Source organism: Borostomias antarcticus (genome assembly GCF_949987555.1).
Source record: "Borostomias antarcticus genome assembly, chromosome: 6".
In the NCBI taxonomy this organism is placed as follows: domain Eukaryota; kingdom Metazoa; phylum Chordata; class Actinopteri; order Stomiiformes; family Stomiidae; genus Borostomias; species Borostomias antarcticus.
In genome coordinates this window covers 29,432,133-29,452,974 of record NC_140239.1, presented here as the reverse complement: position 1 = coordinate 29,452,974, position 20,842 = coordinate 29,432,133, and the positions used below count along the sequence as shown (strand labels likewise).

Sequence of the window (20,842 nt, the reverse complement as noted above, 5' to 3'; positions counted from 1 at the left end):
TACTAAAAGCCAGTGGGATGTCTATACTGTAAGACTGTGGACTATACTGTGAAGGAATACGCGATAGCACAGCTTGGAAAGAAACTAAGCTACTTGTTATTAGTGAATTAATTTAGACTAGTCTGTAAAACTAGAGTGCTATCACCTGTTAACGTATGAAGTTAACATAGCTTACATAAAATCAAAGCTTTAGAAGTTCTGCCAATTCCCTATCCGGCCTATATATATCCCACTAACTACTGTGTTCCAGCAATAAATCTAAACTTCTGGAATTCGCCAACTACGACTAATTAATCCAGTTGTAGCATTAATTGAATGAATGCATCAGACTTGGACTGACATAATTGACTGAACTATTTTCATTGCTTTTAATATAAATACAAACCAGGTCTCTCTTCACTATTCTCACATTTGAATAGTGAACACTGCTTTTGACAAGAAGAATGAGAACTAAGGCAATAGAAGTAGCATAAATAAACACATTTCAGTTGATTGGGAACTATTTTAGACAATGTAGACAAAGTGCAATAGATAGCATATAGCTGATAGGCCAACATCGCCATCTGTTGAGTTCAATGAGACATGCAACTCAGACACTGCGCTCATTGCGTAATTTCAAAGGAGAATGCCCCAGATGATGCACGTACGCTGATTCCGCCCTCTGTCTGGACCGCCTGGAAGATACATCGTCATCCTGTTCCAATTCCAACGTTCTAAAGAAATGAGACGTTGTCATCTTCTGCAGAAAGGTGGGCATCTCATTATTGCTGTCTTGATCTTGCGTGTTTTGTAGTTTTATAGACCCTTATCGTGCAAGGGATGAGTGTTTGTTTTTGTTTACGTATTAATTGTAGGCTAATATTGCCACCATTTCTGAATGATGCGTAGGCTGTGGTGTTGGTGGGCCATTTCTTCATGAGAAGTGGCATTTAATATTGACGGACAATGTCAAATACACAGTCATCTTTGCATGTTACTGACACCTTAAACGCATGATCTCAAGTATACCTAAAAGAAGATGGCATATGGCGTGCACAATTAATTTCCAGTGTTTATCCGTACCTGGAAAGCACATATTTCTTCGATCAAAGTGTAATGTTTCTTTCTTGCAACAAAGAAGCTTGGGTTCTGGTGCAATACTTCCAGTTTATTGTGACACTGGGCCATTTATGGATCCTATCGGCTTCATGGCTGCATGTCTAGTGCATGTTTTAGTCTCAAAAACACTCACTCACTCAGGGTTTGAGAAATCATAGTGTAGTCCTTTCCACAATCTCATTTTGAGAACATACATTTTATCAGCATTGACACCATATGAAATAGCAGTTCTTGAATGTTGCAAGTAGGTATTGTAGGCCTATATGGTTTACAAAATAACATAAATTACATTAAAAATCAGCAGGGGGCAACGAATGAAAGCGTTACAGAATGATTACCAAGTGGTCCCCGAAATGCAGTACAATGACACATATAGACCACCTTTCACCTTTCCTCCCATCTGTCAATATAACCCCAATCAGGATTTTTTCTAGCAGTCAACAACGACTTAAAGGGTACACTTGTACTTTGTCTCTCCAAACAGTGTGACGTCATCTGGCCTGCCGAGGGCTCAGAGTACGTGCGATTTAGGAAGAGACAGGAGAGAGAAAAAAACGGTAAGTAATGATTATATCAGTACATTTGACCTGATAGGCCTCATGCATTCATTCTCCAGTAGTCTGAGCTACATTCAGAACTCCCTCTGTATCATGTGCACTGCTAATAGAGGGATTGAAATGGCTTGGGAAATGAAAATAGGCCAATGGTGTGTGTCCAAATAAAATAATTATGTAACACAAGGTACCAGACAAATTGCCATAGTAATTAATTTGCTTGTATTACTTATTTTATGTTTTTGTTCATATGGCTGATACTCAAGAGAACCAAACACTGCGCAATGGCCGCCCAAAACCTCCTCTTCCTGGCGTGTGTGCCGTTCCTGGTCATGGCGCAGGAACCCTCAGCGGGCGAAATCGAATTCCTCAGCTCCAGGAACGGCGACTTCGCCACCCGGCTGTACCGTGCCGTCGCCAGCACCACCGACGTCAACATCCTGCTGTCCCCCATCACCGTGTCGCAGAGCTTGGCTGCTTTTGCGGGCGGCGCCGAGGGACCCACGCTCACGCAGCTCCTGGAAGGACTCTCCCTCCAGTCTCTGGACCCCGAGAGGATCCCGGGTGGGTTTTCACCTGTTTCTTCTTAATGTCTTGACTGTGATCCTGGCTCAACTAAACGAAATGGCCCGAGAACAGAGGCATGGGTGCAAAACCGGAGGCCTCCTTCAGATGTGAGACTGCTTTACCTTAAATTGCCATATGGTATAATATATTGACAACAGTAATTTACTAAAACAAATGGGGTTGGTAAAACACAAAAAGAAAATAGCTGATCGTTTTCAACAATAGATGACTACTATGCACTCTCCTGTTAGTCATGTCTCTCTTATGAAGTATCTAGCCCATGTTTACTGCTCTGTATATGTTCTTAGCCAATAGACAAACATTTTCCAGGAGCTTGCTCGATCGTCTCGTTGAGAGAGGTCAGCGAAGAATTTTTTCAGCTCACTCTTCTGGCCCCCGGGTGAAACTGATTTTTTTTTTCTTCCCTCTGGAATATGTAGGGGTGGGACCTATGCCCACCCTCCCTCCCATTGCTCTCTGTAAAGTGCATTGTGTTGCCTCTGTGTATGAAATGCGCTTTACAAATAAAGTTTGATTTGATTTGACTAAGATGCCTCTTTTTTCTTCTTTTTGTTTTTAGATCTCTTTGAGAAACTGTGGAGGATCATCAACCAGAGTGGCGTTCTGTCCCAGGCCATCAGCATCGTCGCCGGCCAGCAGTTCAACATCCCCGCAGAGTTCAAGGGCCGGGTTGAGAACAAGTACAGCGCAAACATCCAAAGCCTGGACTTCGCCAACCCGCAGGCCGCCGAGGAAGCCATCAACGAACTCGCCCTGAGGCTCACGGCCAATCAGGTGAAGGACGTGGTCGGCGCCATCGCCACTGAGACCCAGATGATGCTCGTCAACGCAGCATTCTTTCAAGGTGAGGAGGACGCCTCAGGCTCAGTCTGGAGAATTAGCTTTTTTTGTGTTTTTTTACATAGCGTTTTATAATGTGTAATTACTGTACATTATAAAAGTGAGATGTTTTTGGGGCTTCAGTCACTTTTCAGACACTTAAAACATAAATATAAACAGTAAACAATCCATTCAAATGTTGTTATATCACCAGGTACGTTTACCCTGGGCTTCAACGCCAGCGTGACCCAAGACGAGCGCTTCTACGTGGACAAATACCACATCGTCCAGGTCCCCATGATGTTCCGCTCCGACAAATACCACCTGGCTTACGACCGCTCGCTCAAACTGGGCGTCCTGAAGCTGCCCATGTTAGGCGACGTCGCCATGCTCGCCCTTCTGCCCGACGAAGACGTGGACGTCAACTTTGTGGAGGAGGAGATCACCGTGGAGCGCTTCCAGGGCTGGCTGAAGCAGCTCAAGAGGACGTAGGTGGATTCATGACCTCGGATTCAGACCCGGGTCAAGTACAAACATATCCACTTCCTGGAAATGTTTGAATGGATTTGAGGTGCATGTTTGTATCTTGGGAGTTAGCACTTCTTGGACTGTTCCATTGGTTGTCTTTGTACTGGGTAACCTAAATCAAGTGCACTCCAGTTGTATTTGACCCAGGTCTGAATTTTATCGCATTTATCTCTGTTCATGTAGTTGTGTTGTGACTCACATTCTCTAAAGCCTGCAATATTTTTCCTGATAACAAGACATAAAGGTTACGATACACATCTAAACAAAGGTTACCATACACAATGACAACAAAAAACAACAATAACAACCGCAACAACAATGACAACAAATGTTAACAAGACTAGCTCAAAGTGCAAAAATGAGTAATAGTTCATAGTATGATGAGATTCGGTTTCTATAGCCTTTACAGCACTTTTGAATTAATTCAGAGTGATTCTGTCCTGTAGAATCAGTGTTGCATCATGTCTATCATGGGTTTAACAATACCCTGGACGGTGTGATATACAACACCTGAATTATATTTAACTCTATTTCCTTTAACATTTTTTATCACAATTCAACTTTCATCCATCCATCCATCTTCATCCACTTATCCGGGGTGAGGTCGCGGAGGCAGCAGCTCCAGCAGGGGGCCCCAGACATCCCTTTCCCTAGCAGCATCAACCAGCTCTGCCTGGGAAATCTTTAGCCGCTCACAGGCCAGTGCGGAGATGTAGTCCCGCCACTTAGTCCTGGGTCTACCCCGCGGCCTCCTCCCAGCCGGACACGCCTGGAACACCTCCCTAGGGAGACGCCCAGGAGGCATCCTCACTAGATGCCCCAACCACCTCAACTGGCTCCTTTCGACGCAAAGGAGCAGTGGCTCTACTCCGAGTCTCTCCCGGATGACTGAACTTCTCACCCGATCTCTCAGGGAGACCCCAGCCACCCTCCGGAGAAAACTCATTTCGGCCGCTTGTATCCGTGATCTCGTTCTTTCGGTCATGACCCATCCTTCATGACCATAGGTGAGGGTGGGGACGAAGATAGCCCGGTAGATCGAGAGCTTTGCCTTTTGGCTCAGCTCTCTTTTCCTCACAACAGTGCGGTAAAGCGACTGCAGAACCGCACCAGCTGCTCCAATTCTCCGGCCAAACTCCCTCTCCATGGTTCCTTCACTCGTGAACAAGACCCCCAGATACTTGAACTCCTTCACTTGGGGTAAGGACTCATTTCCTACTCGGAGCGGACAGGCCACCGGTTTCCTGCTGAGAACCATGGCCTTAGATTTAGAAGTGCTGATTCTCATCCCAGCCGCTTCACAATCAGTTGCGAACCTATCCAGAGAGTGCTGGAGGTCGCAGGCAGATGATGCCATCAGGACCACATCATCTGCAAATAGCAGCGACGCGATCCCCAGCTCACCGAACTGCAAACCCAGCTCCCCGCAGCTACGCCTCGATATCCTGTCCATGAAAATCACAAACAGGATTGGTGACAAAGCGCAGCCCTGGCAGAGGCCAACCCCCACCGGAAAGGAAGACGACTTACTGCCGAGGAACCGGACACAGCTCTCGCTCTGGGTGTACAGGGATTGGATGGCCCTAAGTAGGGACCCCCTCACCCCATACTCCCGCATAACTCTCCACAAGACCTCTCGAGGGACCCGGTCGTAAGCCTTCTCCAAGTCCATAAAACACATGTAGATAGGTTGGGCAAACTCCCAAGCCCCCTCCAAGATCCTCGCGAGAGTGAAGAGCTGGTCGGTGGTTCCACGACCAGGACGAAATCCGCATTGTTCCTCTTCGATCTGAGGTTCTACTATCGGCCGGACCCTCCTTTCCAGCACCTTGGAGTACACTTTCCCTGGGAGGCTGAGTAATGTGATGCCTCTATAATTGGCACACACCCTCTGGTCCCCTTTTTTGAATATTGGGACCACCACCCCAGTCTGCCACTCCTTTGGCACTGACCCAGACTTCCACGCAGTGTTAAAGAGGCGTGCCAACCAAGACAGCCCCTCAACACCCAGCGCCTTCAGCATTTCTGGACGGATCTCATCAGTCACTGGGGCTTTGACACTGTGGAGTTGTTTGACTACCTCAGTGACCTCCTCCAAGGAAATTGACGACCCCCCATCATTTTCCGGCTCTGCCTCGATCGTAGAGGGTGGATTAGTCGGGTTCAGGAGTTCCTCAAAATGCTCCTTCCAACGCTCAACAACCTCCTCAGTTGAGGTCAGCAGTGTCCCCTCCTTGCTGTATACAGCTTGGATGGTCCCCCGCTTTCCCTTCCTGAGGTGTCTGATGGTCTTCCAGAAACACTTTGGTGCCGACCGAAAGTCCTTCTCCATGGTTTCTCCGAACTCCTCACACACCCTCTGCTTGGCCTTGGTCTAACATATCCCGGAAGGCCTCCTTCTTCAGTCGGACGGCTTCCCTGACCACCGCTGTCCACCATGGTGTCCGAGGGTTACCGCCCCTTGAGGTACCTATGGCCCTCAGGCCACAGCTCTCAGCCGCAGCTTCAGCAATGGAGGCTTTGAACACCGACCACTCATGCTCGATGTCCCCAACCACCACAGGGATGCCTGAGAAGCTCCGGCGGAGGTGGCAATTGAAATCTCTCCGGACAGGCTCTTCCTCCAGACGTTCCCAGTTCACCCTCACTACACGCTTGGGTTTTCCAGGTCTGTCCAGAAGCTTCCCCCGCCATCGAAACCAGCTCACCACCAGATGGTGATCAGTGGACAGCTCTGCCCCTCTCTTTACCCGAGTGTCCAAAACACATGGCCTCAGATCAGATGATACGATAACGAAATCGATCATCGACCTTCGGCCTAAGGTGTTCTGATGCCAGGTGTACTTGTGGGCATCCTTGTGTTCGAACATGGTGTTTGTTATGGACAAACCGTGACTAGCACAGAAGTCCAACGATAAAACACCACTCGGGTTCAGATCGTGGTGGCCATGCCTCCCAATCACGCCTCTCCAAGTTTCTCCATCATTGCCTACGTGTGCATTGAATTCCCCCAATAGGACAGTGGAGTCCCCTGCAGGAGCCCCAAATAGGACTCCACTTAGGGTCTGCAGGAAGGCCGAGTACTCCGAACTGCTGTTCGGTGCATAAGCACAAACCACAGTCAGAGTCCCCCCCCCCCACAGTCCTAAGGCGCAGGGAGGCGACCCTCTCGTCCACTGGGGTGAACTCCAGCACAGAGGCGCTCAGCTGGGGGCTAGCTAGTATAGCCACACCTGCCTTACGCCTCATACCGTGAGCAACTCCAGAGAAGAACAGGGTCCAACCCCTATCCAGGAGTTTGGTTCCGGCGACGGTGCTGTGCGTGGAGGTTAGCTCCACCAGGTGTAATTGGTATCGCTCCACCTCCCTCACAAGCTCCGGCTCCTTCTCCCCCAACGAGGTCACGTTCCATGTCCCCAGAACCAGCCTTTGCCGCCCGGGTCCGGTCCGTCGGTGCCCCCCGCCTTCACCGCCACCTAGTTGGCAGCGCACCCGACCCCGACAATTCCTCACGCGGGTGGTGGGTCCACGGGACGATAGAGGATGAGATGAGATGAGATGCCACGTTGCTTGTTCGGGCTGGGCCCGGCCGGGCTCTATGGTAAGCCCGGCCACCAGGCGCTCGCAGGCGGACCCTCCGTCTGGGCCTGGCTCCAGACGAGGGCCCCGGGCTTCCTCCGGGCCGGGTCTCTCTTCCTTTTAGTTGTTCTGTCATCAGGGGTTTTTACCTATAACCCCAGGTAGGGGGGCTAGGGGGTACTACCACTTGCTCAAGGTGGACCCCCAGACTAGTGGAGGGAAGGAGGCGTCTTACTTCTCCATTCTAGTTTTGCACAGAAAACTAGCCACTGCCCTACTTGTCAACTTTCAACTTGAGGTTATTATTGCTCATTGACAGTGACGTCATATCCTGCCCTTACAGGAAGCTGGAGGTGCAGCTGCCCCGGTTCAGACTGGAGCAGTCATATTCCCTGCAGAAGGTCCTTCCAGGCCTGGGTATCACTGAGATCTTCCAGGACACCGCTGACCTGTCTGGCGTCGTGGGAGATAAAGGCATCAAGCTGTCTGAGGTGAGTGTGTGTGTGTGTGTGTGTGTGTGTGAGAGAGAGTGTGTGTGTGTGTGTGTGTGTGTTATCTGCCAGTGTCCTTTTCTTAGTATATTGCATTCAGCGTGTATCTATGGGTCTGTCCCAATTCAAGGGTTGCATCCTACCCAGGTCGCAGCCTACGCGGTCTACGTAGGTCGCGTCCTTCAGGCCAGGTAGGCCGGAGGTAAACGTTTTGTGAAATGGGACGGTCTAGCCTATGGAGGATTCCCAACTCGTTATTTTGTTGCCTAGGCAGCCCCAAGCGCGTGCCAAGCGCGCCGCGTGCCGGTAGCGCGACCTGTCCTGAGGTAACTTAGCGTGACCTGTCCTGTTGTTATGGAAACACCACAGAAAATGGCTATCTAAATCGTCTATCTAAACTCGTAGATACAGGCGTAATTTAGTTTCCACATATTGGGATTCTATGGTGGTACTATCAGACATGACATTTAATTAAAACGTAATAATATTAACATCAAAGCGGTTTAAAAACGTTTTAAAATCCGAGCAATGGCCGCTGGTACAGGAATTCATCCGGACCGAAATTAATTCTGGGAGGGAGGCCGCGAAGGAGCCATCAGTTGTATCCTTCAAATTCGTCAAAAGTAGGCCGCATTTGTGGGCTGCATTCAGAGGACTCTTCGTAGGCTGAATGAATTGGAACAGCACTTGTCGCCCAGCTGTGACGTAGCAGCCTTAAATTCCGGCCTAGGTAGGATGCAACCCTTGAATTGGGACAGACCCGATGTCTCCATTAATGTGCCCATCTCCAGGTGTGTATCTGTTGATCTGTGGTCACTTCCTCTAACTCAAGAGTTAATGATTGAGTAGTTGAAAGAGTGACAAGTGGTGGAAGATTCAGAGGAGACTGAGTTGAAATGCGAGCTGTGTCTGTGTCGTCAGGCGTCTTTCACATGGAGTATTGCATGTCCACCTGTGGTTACTTCATACTGTTCGGGGTAATTGTCGCAGTGAAAGCGAAGACGTCTTACTGAGGAAAAACTGGATTTGTTCACATCTCCTGGTTCCTCGGACACTGTTCAAATCTTAATAGGTGCATAAATGTAATGAGCATCACAGCTAAATACACTCAGCTGAGCAGTTGACCTGCTGCTCAATACCACTGTGTCGAATGAATGAAACGCAAGACAAATTGTAAGGGGAGAAAATGTAATTATTATTACTTATGTTATTATTAAATACAAGCAAGTGTAATACGGCCAACTGTGAACAATTCACATTATATTTTATAGGTCTTTTATTTGTATTGCAGCATCTGCTGTTCTTACAGGCCTAGTTCTGAGAGACCTCAGTCTCAGTTTGAAAATGAAAGAGTCCTTCAGAAACATCCAAGGCCCCAGTACAGTGGGATCAGAGGTCACCTCCTACAGTGAATATACTAGATCTCTAGGGGTGGTCGTGAGGTCATTAGCTGACCACTCACCACCACTAGGAGGAGCAATATTAGTGTTGGTCCCCTTAGTGTAATGGGGTTGTGGAGGATATGACATTGATGACATCTTGAATCATGTGACATCTTGATGGATGCAACTGTCACTGCTGAAATAATTGTAGCAGGTCCTTTAATGATGACACAAAATAGTGCTATGAGCAGTACCCTTTGAAGGCCTTCTTCACTTATTTGTTGTCTAATTATTGGTGTATTGAGGTACTTCCTGCGTTATTGTATGCACCACTAAAACAAGCTGTCTGCTAAGACGACTGTTTATTTTACCAAATTGTAGCCTTCATCTTTCACTAGTCCACGTTCAACCTGCCTAACCAGACACTGTGGTTGTAGTTTGTGCACAAGGCGGGCCTCACCGTGGACGAGACGAGCAGCGGAGCGGGCGGAACGTCGAAAATCTTCACCAGCCTTCCTCCTCGGCTCACATTCAACCGACCCTTCCTCTTCATCATCTACCACGAGACGGCCAGCAGCATTCTGCTCATGGGCAGGGTGGTCGACCCCACCAAGATGTGACCACTGCACGCGCCGTGATTCAGGGGTCGCCTGCTAACAGTTGTCTTGTCTGTATTGTGCTTTATGTGGTTTTTAAGTAGGAGAGCATCACTGGTAAAATGTGTTTACATGATTACAATTTACTGTATAATTTGTGTTTCTAAACTATGTGAACTACTCGCTTAATTGATTTTAACAAATCATAAACAGAGTATGACAATGTCAGTTTTTTTTTTTGCAATGCTCTTTAATTTAGCTACCTATTTTTCCCTGCCCTGTGTATTTGTGTATTTAGGCTGCTTTGACATTGTAAAAGAAAACATGCTAAAAAGTGTTGGATTAAAATTGTGTTCAATGGATCAGTGTGCTCTCCCTTGGACATAGAACTGTTTGTTCCAGTGCCGGGCCACTCCAAGCAAGGAGAAATTCAAAATGGTATCATTAGACCCGCACTCAAGGAAACTATGCTGTTTCTCTTTTATTCAAAAAATTATCTTACATGCACTAGACGTTTCGGAGGCATGTAAGAGATTTTTTTATATATTTTTTTGAATTTGTTTCCTTGAGTGCGGGTCTAATTATACCATTTGGGATTAATATTGTGGCCAACTGTATTAGAGGAGTAGTTTGATATTTAACATTATAAACCCTGTTATAAGGTTATTGATTATCATATAAAACGGTCATAAGGTTATTGATTATCATATGAAACTGTCCATATAAAGATTTTGACAGACTGTGCACTCTTGAGATATTGGTAGTCAATGCTCATAGCCAAGTAGCCTACACAATGGCATACTTGCCCATAGAGATCTCTATGGGCATACAGTATGCAAAGAGATCCATTGTGTACATAGCTATGACATGAGCATTGAGCACTAGTATCTCAAGAGTGCAGTCTGTCAAAATCTTTACAGTATATGGACCGTTTCATGTGACATAAACATACATAACCTTATAACAGGGTTTAGAATGCTAAATACCAAACTACTCTTTTAAGAATGCAGGTCAACAGAGAGATTATGCACTGATTGTAGGTGTACAGTATTCTACAAAGTTATCTACCTAAGTTTATCCTCATCAACTCATTTAGAATGTTGACAAGGCAGGCTGGGCTCAACATTCCGGAACCCTCAGGCAGGCTGTGCACCGAGGATTCCGGAATCTATAGGCAGTAAATGAGTTTAAAACCAGACATATATTCAGTACAGCTTTTATTGATTGGGAGTTGAGGCGTGGTGTTGGTGGTTCACTCAGGTGTTAAACAACACCCGGCACAATCTCATTGGTGGATTTCACGAGTAGGAGAGTTGATTGTATAATCATAAAAATACATAGTGCTTCTTGTAGCCACCTTGGAAAATATAAAACAAAGACTTTTGCAAAGCATGCTATAATACAGGAAATGAATTTAGCCCAATAAATAAAATACAATTAAAATACATACTGTGACACATATGTTTTGAATTACTCTCTTCTGTTTTCAACAAATGGTACAAGCATCTGTGACTAAGGCAGAGATGGATGTGTTTGTCTCCGTTAGCGCAATAACAATCCTTACGTCTTGTCCCGCAAGCCAATAAGCATTTATTATGTATACTGTCTTTTTCTTTTATATGAAATGGGAGGGACGCGCACTTGATAGAGATGGAGGAACCCTGATGATGGGGTTGTTGTGGCCACTTGGTCTGTCCCAACGCCTTGACCTCTGGGGAGGGGGTCGGGGGTGGGTCATCGTCAGGGGGGGGCATCAGGTCATGACCCCCATACAGCCAGCATCACTCCCTCCCCGACTGCATACTGAAAGAGTTGGACTTCCTTTGCCTAAAGACAGGAAAGACAGAGTGCAGAATAAGAGGGGGAGATGAGGTAAGCAGAGTAGACCAGGCGGTCATGTCAAACTCCATGGGTGACAGGAGTGGAGCGGTATACATGAATATTCTTTATTTTCCAAGCCAAAGTGAGCAAAAAACATGTTTGTAAACTGCAAGGTTATTGAACAAGGCCGCTGCCACAAAGTTATGCCAATCATAGTTATTCCAATTGTATTGGAAGTGTGTTTTCCAGAGAATCCAAAATGTTTATGGCTCACGGGTAGAGGAAACAGATTGAAAGCAATACTTACTGTAAAGGAGAAAATCACTCTAATATCACTCAGCTCACATCATGCAACTCACCAAGTAACCACTACCTAACTCTTGTATGACAGGATATTTTCGTGATCACAATCTCCATTACATAGGCTTCAAGGCTTAACGTGAGCGTCTGTCAGTAGAACAGCCGATGTAATGACCTTGTTGCCAGAACAGTGAACCACTATGCAGTACTCACCACTCTTATGCTCACTTTTTTGCCTTTGCTCTCGCTTTATGCCTTGGAAAACAGAATTAGCAGTGGTAAGTGCTACTGTATGTAACTAGCTCTACTTCTATGCATACGTATATACTTGGTTGATGAATAACTATTGCAGTTATTCCCTTATTTTGGAGGATACATGCCTGAATAATAAAAAGTATTCAGTTATTTAAAGGAGTAGTTTGATATTTAGCATTATCATTTTTGACAGACTTTGCACTCTTGATATACAGTATTAGTGGTCATTCCTCATGTCACAGCTAAGTAATACAGAATGGATCACTATGGGCCTAATATGCTCATAGAGACCCATCATGCTCTATGGGCATATATACTGTACAGTATGCAATGTTTACTTAGCTGTATCATGAGTAATGAGCACTAAGTGCAAAGTCTGGACCATTGTATATGATTGTTAATAACCTCATATAGCTTATGATGCTAAATACCAAACCACTCCTTTAATGTACATCTGTGGACAGTGGTTGAGTGGCAGGATAGCAATGCCAAATCGACCCCTCGCCCAAATATAAGATCTGAAGAGATTAGATAGCTGGGGAACACTCGGTCCCAATTCATCTCTCGCCCCCCCATCCATGCCTGCACACGGTAACACCCCAGAATCTAAAATGGTGCTCTGACCTCTAACCTCAGATCTGAAAGAGAAGGATTGGTACAAGAAAAACGGCCAACATTCAGACTAGCCAATCGGGGTCCAAGCTGGAGCTACCGCCGTATTTACAAACACCTACAGTATGATCTTTTGAGATCTACTTGAAGTGCATGTGGACGGTAGCTAGGGGTGGAGATGGAACCGAGCAGATGAGTGAGAAGAACCCACATGGAGAGTTTCCTGGACTGGATGTCCTTGCCCCCGTTGCTGCGATGCTCGAGAGTGATGCTCCGGTGGTCTTGTGTGTTACTCCGGTGGTCCAGGGTGCTGCTTCGATGGTCCAGGGTGCTACTCCTGTGGTCCAGGGTGCTGCTTCTATGGTCCAGGGTGCTGCTTCGGTGGTCCAGGCTGCTGCTTCGGTGGTCCAGAGAGCTGCTTCGGTGGTCCAGGGTGCTGGCGAGGTTGCTGCGGATGAGGACAGGCATGGAGGAGGAGGAGGAGGAGGTCGGAGGCAGCGGCGAAGACGCTACGCTGAAATGGTGCGACCGCACGCTGTCATCTATGAGAGGGAGGCGACGTGTGTCAAGACAGAGAGTGACACGGCGATGCAGTGTGTGAAAGACGCCGGAGGTCTGAGCGCCACTATACGATACGATTGTCCCCTTAGGGGGACAATAACTACCCCTGCTTTGGTTTAGCACTAGGCTGGAAGTCAACGCACGTGCATTCAATTATAAGATCTTTCATTGAAATTACTTTTCTTTGTTCTGGGATATGTATACGTCAACAAAATATAACTGTACTGTACGAGCTATGTCATGAGGTCCCTGTGTATATACATGTATTTCATGGCCTGTTTATAAAATTAAAATGAGTGTCAATAGTTATTACGATAAGTTATTTTGCTTTCAAATTGTATACTAGTGTTTGTTCAGGCTCCATGCTCAAGTAGGATAATGTACACTATATTCAATTAATATAGAATCATCTAGTTTAATTGTAATTACAGTATAATAACATCGTTTAACCATTTATAGGCAGCATGGAGTTCTTCCCCGCTCCAGTACAGCTGCCTGACTCCTTTACTTTCCTGGGGGAGATAAGGAAGAGAGAGGAGGTGATTCCTTTATCTAACGGTGGAAAATACAGTTGGAATGCAATAGTCATGTACTGTACTGTATATATATATGACTGCTATTTAAATGAGCAAAGTGATATTGAGTGGAATAGGAGGACGCTGCTCACAGGGTTTTCTCTGAACCGGCCGTCTTGGGAGTTGAGGGATGGCTGCTTAGTGACCGGCTGCGCGCCAGTTTGGCCTTCCTCATTTCTTTACCTACAGATCGGAAGCATTATAAGCATCATCATCATCATCATCATCACCATCATCAACAACAACAACAGCAACACCACAGCTTTAAAGGCACCGTTCTTATGATTTCCTTTTTAAGCGTTAATATCCTTATGAAGAGTAAGGCGTTCATTTCAAATTCAGTTTAAACAAATTCAGTAAGGTAGAGGACAAATCTTTTTGCAAACGTGTGATTGAAAGTGTTTTGGTAAAGTCCCCTGATACTGTGAGTTGATCTTACCAGCAGAGGTGGACAGAGTGGCCCCCGACGTGGAGCCGGACATGCCCTTGGTCCCCGAGAGCCCCGCCTTGCTGTCCCTCCCTGCAAAATACCATCACAGTCACATGTGTTTACATACAGTAGACCCGCCGTTTGTACCAGTATGTTTTACCGAACGATGTGTGGTATTCAGCGTTCTCTGGTACTGACTGTAGCCATAACCTTGTTGTGTGGATTGTTGTGATACTGTAAGCGCTTACGTTTTTTCTCTGCGTGTTTTTCGTTGGCGAGCTTGGCTTCGCTTTGCTGCCTCTCCAGCTGCTCCTGAAAAAGAGGAGAGGGGAGAGTCGCAGGGTTCAACGAGCAATTTGCCTTTCATTTACTCCAGCGTGGACGGAGGACATCATGCAGTCACAGCCCGTTTCAGGAGTACAAGTGGGGCCTCCGTTTCACCCAAGTCCAGTCAAATGCTGCACCTGCACTTGTTTGAGAGTGAGTGCAGTCTGGACAAATTATACTGTCAATGAATTACATGAATAACCAAGTAGAACATTTGTTTTTTGATAAGACCAAAGTCTCTAAACATGTCCAGGGGAAGAAATTGTATATTTTATATTTTTTCTATACAACAGCAAATAAGCCTATTTTATTGTTGCTTGTTGCAACGTGTTACCAATTTCATTGAAATTGTGACCATAAATAAAGTAGGCCGTCACAAGAGCCATTTGAAGTCTGAAAGCCTCCCACACGCCCCAGATCCAACAAAAATACAGTGTGGACTTTGATACACTTGATACTCAGATGACAACTGTGGCGCAGGATTAGGGCAGAGCAGCGGAAGTTGCACTAGCAGACATGGAGGAACTATAAATAACTCAAAGGTAACATTTCTGAAGAGTGAATTTAAAATAGAACACTTGAAAAGGTTTATTTATGGAAGAATATGCGTAATTGTGGGCTGATAAATACCAAGTATTTGACACATTGAATAACAGGTATGGTTTCCGCTACTTTTTGTGCTGATACGAATCCAATAGTCAGATGTTCTGACTAATAAGGAGGGGGGGGGGTCTTACTGTCACGAAAACTGTGAGCTGTGGATGAGGCATTTGATCAACCAGTCTTCTGCTTCAAACTGTGTCGTGAACTCACATGTATTCATATGCATCTACAATAAGTTATATTGTACTTGTTTGTGCTCAATACATCAGTGATATATTGGGGAATAAATATGTTTGCAGTCACCTGTCAAGAGTTTGGCTTAAAACAGAACAGGAAGCACAATAATTTCTATGCATAACAAATATATGAATGAATGAATGAATGAATGAATGAATGAATGAATGAATGAATGAACTGCACTGCAATCTACAGTATCCTGTATGTGTTATTGAGAGGACGTTGTCTCACCATCTCCAGAAGAAGAGCCTCCTCTTTCTCTTTCTTCTGGTCCAGCAGGTCTCTCTCATGCCTCTTGTGGTACTGCAAGGAAAAGACATGATGAGATGTTTCATTAACATCTGGATTATTTATGGACAACAATTATGACGTTTCGAGCGACAACGCTCTTCCACAGACAGTTGTCTGAGGAAGAGCGTTGTCGCTCGAAACGTCATAATCGTTGTCCATAAATAATCTTAATGGGAGCTACAGTGTGCGGACTCTTACTTTCTTTGGTACGTATGCTTTTTTAGTCCAGCACCTACCTTATTAATTATTTTGGGATGTGCGCGACCCACTTCTGATTTCATTAACATCTGGCCCATGGCAATGGATGTAATACAGTAGTATCTGTTATACTAAATGGTAAATGGACGGCACTTAAAGAGCGCTTTTCCACCTTAGCGGCACTCAAAGTGCTTTACAATGGCCTCTCATTCACCCATTCACGGCAGCTGCCATGCAAGGTGCTAACCTGCTCATTGGGAGCAATTTGGGTCTAGGTGTCTTGCTCAAGGACACTTCCACATGTGGACAGTCGGAGCTGGGATTCGAACCGCTGACCCTTCGATCACTGAACGACCCGCTCTACCAACTGAGCTACAGCCGCCCTTATACTAGATACTATGTTGTGTTTTCTTTGGTCACAGTTTGTGGGTAATGACATCCTGCTGCATACTGTTAGTGTTAATCGTTCTAGTGTTAATCGTTCTGGTGTTCAGAGATGTAATGAATGTAGTTGTGAGAGGAAGGAGGTTGAAACACTTGAATCATAGGATCTTTTCAACGTGTGAGGTTCCACTGGTTTTCTAGGGGAGAATAGTGAAGAGCAAAGATTCTTACTGGTTCTGTGATGTCCATTTTGTCCAGTTCCAGCACTGTCTGAAAAACCAACAACCCAAGCACTTAATCAATTATTAGGATAAGTTACACTGTGGAAATGCATTTTTGGCTACAAAAACAGGTGTTGATAATGATATAAAAGGGGAGGTGCATGTTCACCAGCTCAAAACTGAAATAATATCATTGTTTATACATGTGAGAAGTCAGGAAGTAGTTTGATAACACAAGTATATGAAGGAGAGCTTGAGTAGAGTTGGCTTATTCAATGATCCTACTATTTTATACGGTGGCCCTGAAGTGCCAAACACAAAACACGACATTTCGCAAAACACTACAACATTTCAGAAAACAAGCCGTCATTTCTCAAAACGCGACATTTCAGAAGGTAACTAGAAAAACGAGCGAGTGAAACTGTTTGATTCTTAGATAACAGCACGGAAACAAAGTAGGTGAAAACAGTCATGGATGATGGTAGCACTGTTGGATGCCACTAGAATACGGGGGAACCTCAGCGACTGTCCCCTCACCTTGCGGACGACGGCCACCACGTCCTTGTCCTTCTCCCTGCAGAGGAGCTTGTGGACGCAGAACTCCAGCTGCTGTAGGAGGTGTTTGTCGGCAGGCAGCCGGATGGTAGAGCGCAGCCTGGGCAACATGTGGCACAGCTTATACCTGCAGTGACAGACCAGCCCACCCAGGATTCACCTCAGGAGCAGCTCAGATGTTTGATACAAGGGGGGTGGTTAGCGACAGAATTGCATCATACAGCATCTAAGCCTCGACGCCTACCTGACGTTGGCCACGGGGTCGCTGACCAGCTCCAGGGCCTGGGTGAGGAAGTGTTTACAGAAGTAGGACTTGGAGAAGAGCTCCATGGCGATCTCACACAGGTCCAGGTAGCGAAGCCTGTTCCAGTAGCTTCTGCCCTGAGCCAACTCTGGAATGGGAGGGGGAAGGGGACACACAGTTGAGCCATGGAGGGGGGGGGGGTATCCTACATAGCAGGATGAGTGGGATTGATTCTCGGCAACATGGCGGCAGGATGCCTATTTATAACATCTTGGTCAGGGACCACAGATGAACATCAGCCTCCTGGCTAAATCTGGTGTATTTACATTTGTTATTTATATGCATTGTTCCTTCTCAAATAAACTGAAATGAAAGGATGACAGTGTTAGCCAGCTTATTATTTTCTGGAATATTACAGTAAGAATGCTACCATTGGATATTAGGAGTGTTTAGCAGTCAATGACTAGCATTATCTTTACTGTGCAAACGGACTTTGACAGTGTAGCCTTTACAAACAACAGTAAATGTCATCCAGAATTTATTGTGTGTGTGTGTGCATGTGTGTGTGTGTGTGTGTGTGTGTGTGTGTGTGGGTGGAAATTAGACCGGGTCAACTAGTGCCAGTAATATCATGTAACCATGTATTGTGTTTGTGTGTGTGACACAGACAATGCTACGCTAGATTACCCACACGGACAACCACTCACACCCTCTGGCAACGCGTCATGTAATTAGCATGTTGTGTGTATTACTGCAGACAGCACACAGCGAGGTGTCATCGAGGTAATGGGCACCACGCAGTTTGCGAGGTGCCGCCTTGGAAGACGGTTTGTTTGTCGGTGGGAGATAATAATAATAATAATTAAAGCTGCAAGCAGCGTTGTGGGGGCCAAGCTGACCACGCAAAAGATGAAGCAAATACGACTGATGTTTTGAAGGCTTTAGAGATATGTTTGTCAGACTGCAACTACACTGCAGACTTGGTAAACACAGCAAACGTTATAACCACTGTAAACTTCAACCACTGCAAACTATGAAAATCATTCAGCTCAATAAAACAAGAAAAGTAGGCTGGTCTAATACTCAACACTCGTGGGCAGCGGATGAGAGCTAAAGTCTTTCCCACACCCGTGTGGCCAGCCCGTTCGTGGAAATTCTGCCACACCTTCTCTTTCAAGGCTGTAGGGAGGACCAGCTGAAAGATGGAGTTTGCGGTGTTGGGGTCCCTCACACACTGATGCAAGACTCCCTCCCTCAGAGTCAGCCTCTATCTCTCCTTGAGGATCTGCCGAGTGTCACGTTGCAGGGCGATCCTTTCTGTTGCACTGGGCGGTTTCCCTGTCTGCAAGGATAACAGCATGTGGCGAATCATGTCATCTTTTTTGCTGGGCGTCCTTCCATTCTCCAGGGGGTTCGGCCCAGCTGCACTTCTTCTAGGTCAACTTGGACAGGAGAGTTAAGCATTTATGGGCATGGGTTTTCCACCCCGGTGAGAAAAGTCTTCAGGGCCAGGATCTCCTCCTCTTCACCATCCTCTCCTCCATCCACAAGTACACGAGATAGGGCATCAGCATTAACATTGGTTTTGTCAGGCTGGAACTTGATGTTGAAGTGGTAGTTGTAGAGTCTGGCTGCCCACTGTTGCTCCAAGCTTCTCAGGTTCACCTCCTGTAAGTTTGCGAGAATGTTGTTGTCAGTGAACACTACAAAATGGGAGCCTAGAGTGGAATTTCTTGCTGCACCAGCGAAAGACGGCCTACCTTCTGATAGCAATGAAGGTAAACAGGAGTCTGGCCAGTGTTCTTCACTTCTTCACTTGCACCTTCCCATTCAGACAAACTAGACTCCATTGAATCTTCAAAACCTTCCCCTACTCCACAGAAGTCTACACCCACTCACTGCATTTCCTTTACCCACTTTGACTATTTGTACACGGCCATGAACATGGCAAACAATACGCAACCAAGTTCCGTCTGCTGCATTTTACACATGAGGAGCGCATTACTGTACTATATGTGATTGTCTGTACTGTATGTGCTTGTGTCTATGTAATTGTGTCTATTGTATGTTATGTTCTCTGCTGTACTGTATGTCTGTGATTGTCTACTGTATGTGCTTCCGTCTGATTTTCTCTACTGTATGCAATTGTCTATGTGATTATCTTTACTGTATGAGCTTGTCTATGTGATTGTCTCTACTGTATGTGCTTGTCTGGATAATCGTCTCTACAACAAAACCCATGAATATGATGTACCGTACTGTAAGATGCCTCCCCCACATGGCAAACATTTGTAATACACACATATTACTTACTCTAAACAATAGGTACACGAGTCCCTGGTCTGTGAGCCAAATTTCACAACTTTTAACTGGCAGGAGCGACCTACAATGATTCTGTTGTCTGCCATTGACTTCCACAGCAGCATATTACAATAATTATAAGAATGCACTTTGGATGAACGGGAATCGAACCCTGAACTCGCTGCTTGCGAGACTGACGCGCTACCTGCTATGCCACAACGGATCTTACAAAGTGCGTCGCAGATTTGAGTGGATAATGTCAGCTTCTGCTTCCTCTTGGTAGAGTGAGTCCTGAGCCCTTAATTAATGTCACCTGGTAGGGTTGCTTCCTCTCGGTAGAGTGAGAGGGGGGGGTGTCTTTGTTTAAATTGGCACACAGCGAAAAGTATACATAGCATAGCTCAACTATTTACTTCTTCAGAATCCAGACAATCACGCGAACATTTCCATGTATAAAATGTCCTTCGGTCTTCAGAAGTGTAGGAGAGGTGAAGAGTTAGAAACAGTTAGAGATTCTAGAGCGAAGAGAGATTTTCTAGAGTGTGGCTCCATTGATTTCAATGGAGGGGGGGGGGTCATTATTCGAACTGTCACAGAGTGAAAAATATACATCGAAGAGCTTAGCCTTTTTGATTTTATGAATCCCAAGAGTCGTGTGAACATTTTGATATATAAAATGTGTATGAGCTGTGAGAATTGGAAGAGGGATGGCAGTTTAGAAAATGTGTGACTTTTTCCAAAATGCGCCTTTCAGCACTCTGAAACTGGGGAAATTGTGCAGAAGACAAAAAGTGTTCCTTTCATTCTGCAATCAAACAAATGAAGTAATAATGACACCATGGGGTGTTTTGAACTCAGCATGAGCCAGGGAATCCATTGTTACCATAATTTTGAAGATTGGACATACAGTTCAAAAGTTACTGGCATAAACGCAACTCCAACTTTGACACGCTGGTGGCGCTAGAGTGCACGAGATGTCAACATGAGGCTTGGTGACAGATGTCATGGGTATGTCCCGAATGAGTGTGCCAAATGTGGTTTTGATAGATTAAAACATTACTGAGATATGACCCCAGTTCCTGTTTTGCAGCTTTTCTGCCAATTTTGATTGGCTGTCACGAGCGAACGCAATGGATAATCAAAAATCCCTGTACATCCTTTGTAGACATTGGTGTATAGATGACATCCACCGATGTCCGTGCAGATTGGTGAAAGTTCCTAGGAGGAGATACATTTTAAGGGTTTTGCACATCATTCAAAATGGCGGAGGAGCCAAGATGGCCACAATGACG

At 45.7% G+C, this 20,842-nt stretch overlaps 2 protein-coding genes across 2 annotated transcripts in view; one reads left to right on the top strand and one right to left on the bottom strand.

The window, feature by feature from the left end:
* The first annotated feature begins 620 nt into the window (after positions 1-620).
* Positions 621-9,997, top strand: serpina10a (serpin peptidase inhibitor, clade A (alpha-1 antiproteinase, antitrypsin), member 10a). The gene is made up of 7 exons (XM_084440342.1): positions 621-749; positions 1,583-1,655; positions 1,919-2,216; positions 2,800-3,084; positions 3,274-3,547; positions 7,510-7,657; positions 9,477-9,997. The coding sequence occupies exons 3-7, from the start codon at positions 1,937-1,939 to the stop codon at positions 9,657-9,659; spliced, it is 1,170 nt and encodes a 389-aa protein (XP_084296468.1). The 5' UTR covers positions 621-749; positions 1,583-1,655; positions 1,919-1,936; the 3' UTR covers positions 9,660-9,997.
* The window catches only part of ppp4r4 (protein phosphatase 4, regulatory subunit 4), a 39,369-nt gene continuing 28,304 nt past the window's right edge, over positions 9,778-20,842 (bottom strand). Inside the window, exons 16-25 of the mRNA XM_084440335.1 lie at positions 17,250-17,397; positions 16,988-17,132; positions 16,461-16,499; positions 15,588-15,659; positions 14,438-14,501; positions 14,199-14,279; positions 13,852-13,942; positions 13,635-13,696; positions 12,835-13,165; positions 9,778-11,462 (exon numbers count right to left, since the gene is read on the bottom strand). Coding sequence (XP_084296461.1) covers positions 11,417-11,462; positions 12,835-13,165; positions 13,635-13,696; positions 13,852-13,942; positions 14,199-14,279; positions 14,438-14,501; positions 15,588-15,659; positions 16,461-16,499; positions 16,988-17,132; positions 17,250-17,397 — 1,079 coding nt within the window. The 3' untranslated portion in view covers positions 9,778-11,416. The remainder of the gene's footprint in view (positions 11,463-12,834; positions 13,166-13,634; positions 13,697-13,851; positions 13,943-14,198; positions 14,280-14,437; positions 14,502-15,587; positions 15,660-16,460; positions 16,500-16,987; positions 17,133-17,249; positions 17,398-20,842) is intronic.

Coding starts and splice junctions, on each gene's coding strand:
- serpina10a (XM_084440342.1), top strand. CDS start 1,937: ATGGCCGCCCAAAACCTCCTCTTCCTGGCGTGTGTGCCGTTCCTGGTC. Junction 3,085..3,273: donor CAACGCAGCATTCTTTCAAG/GTGAGGAGGACG, acceptor TTATATCACCAG/GTACGTTTACCCTGGGCTTC. Junction 3,548..7,509: donor CTGAAGCAGCTCAAGAGGAC/GTAGGTGGATTC, acceptor CTGCCCTTACAG/GAAGCTGGAGGTGCAGCTGC.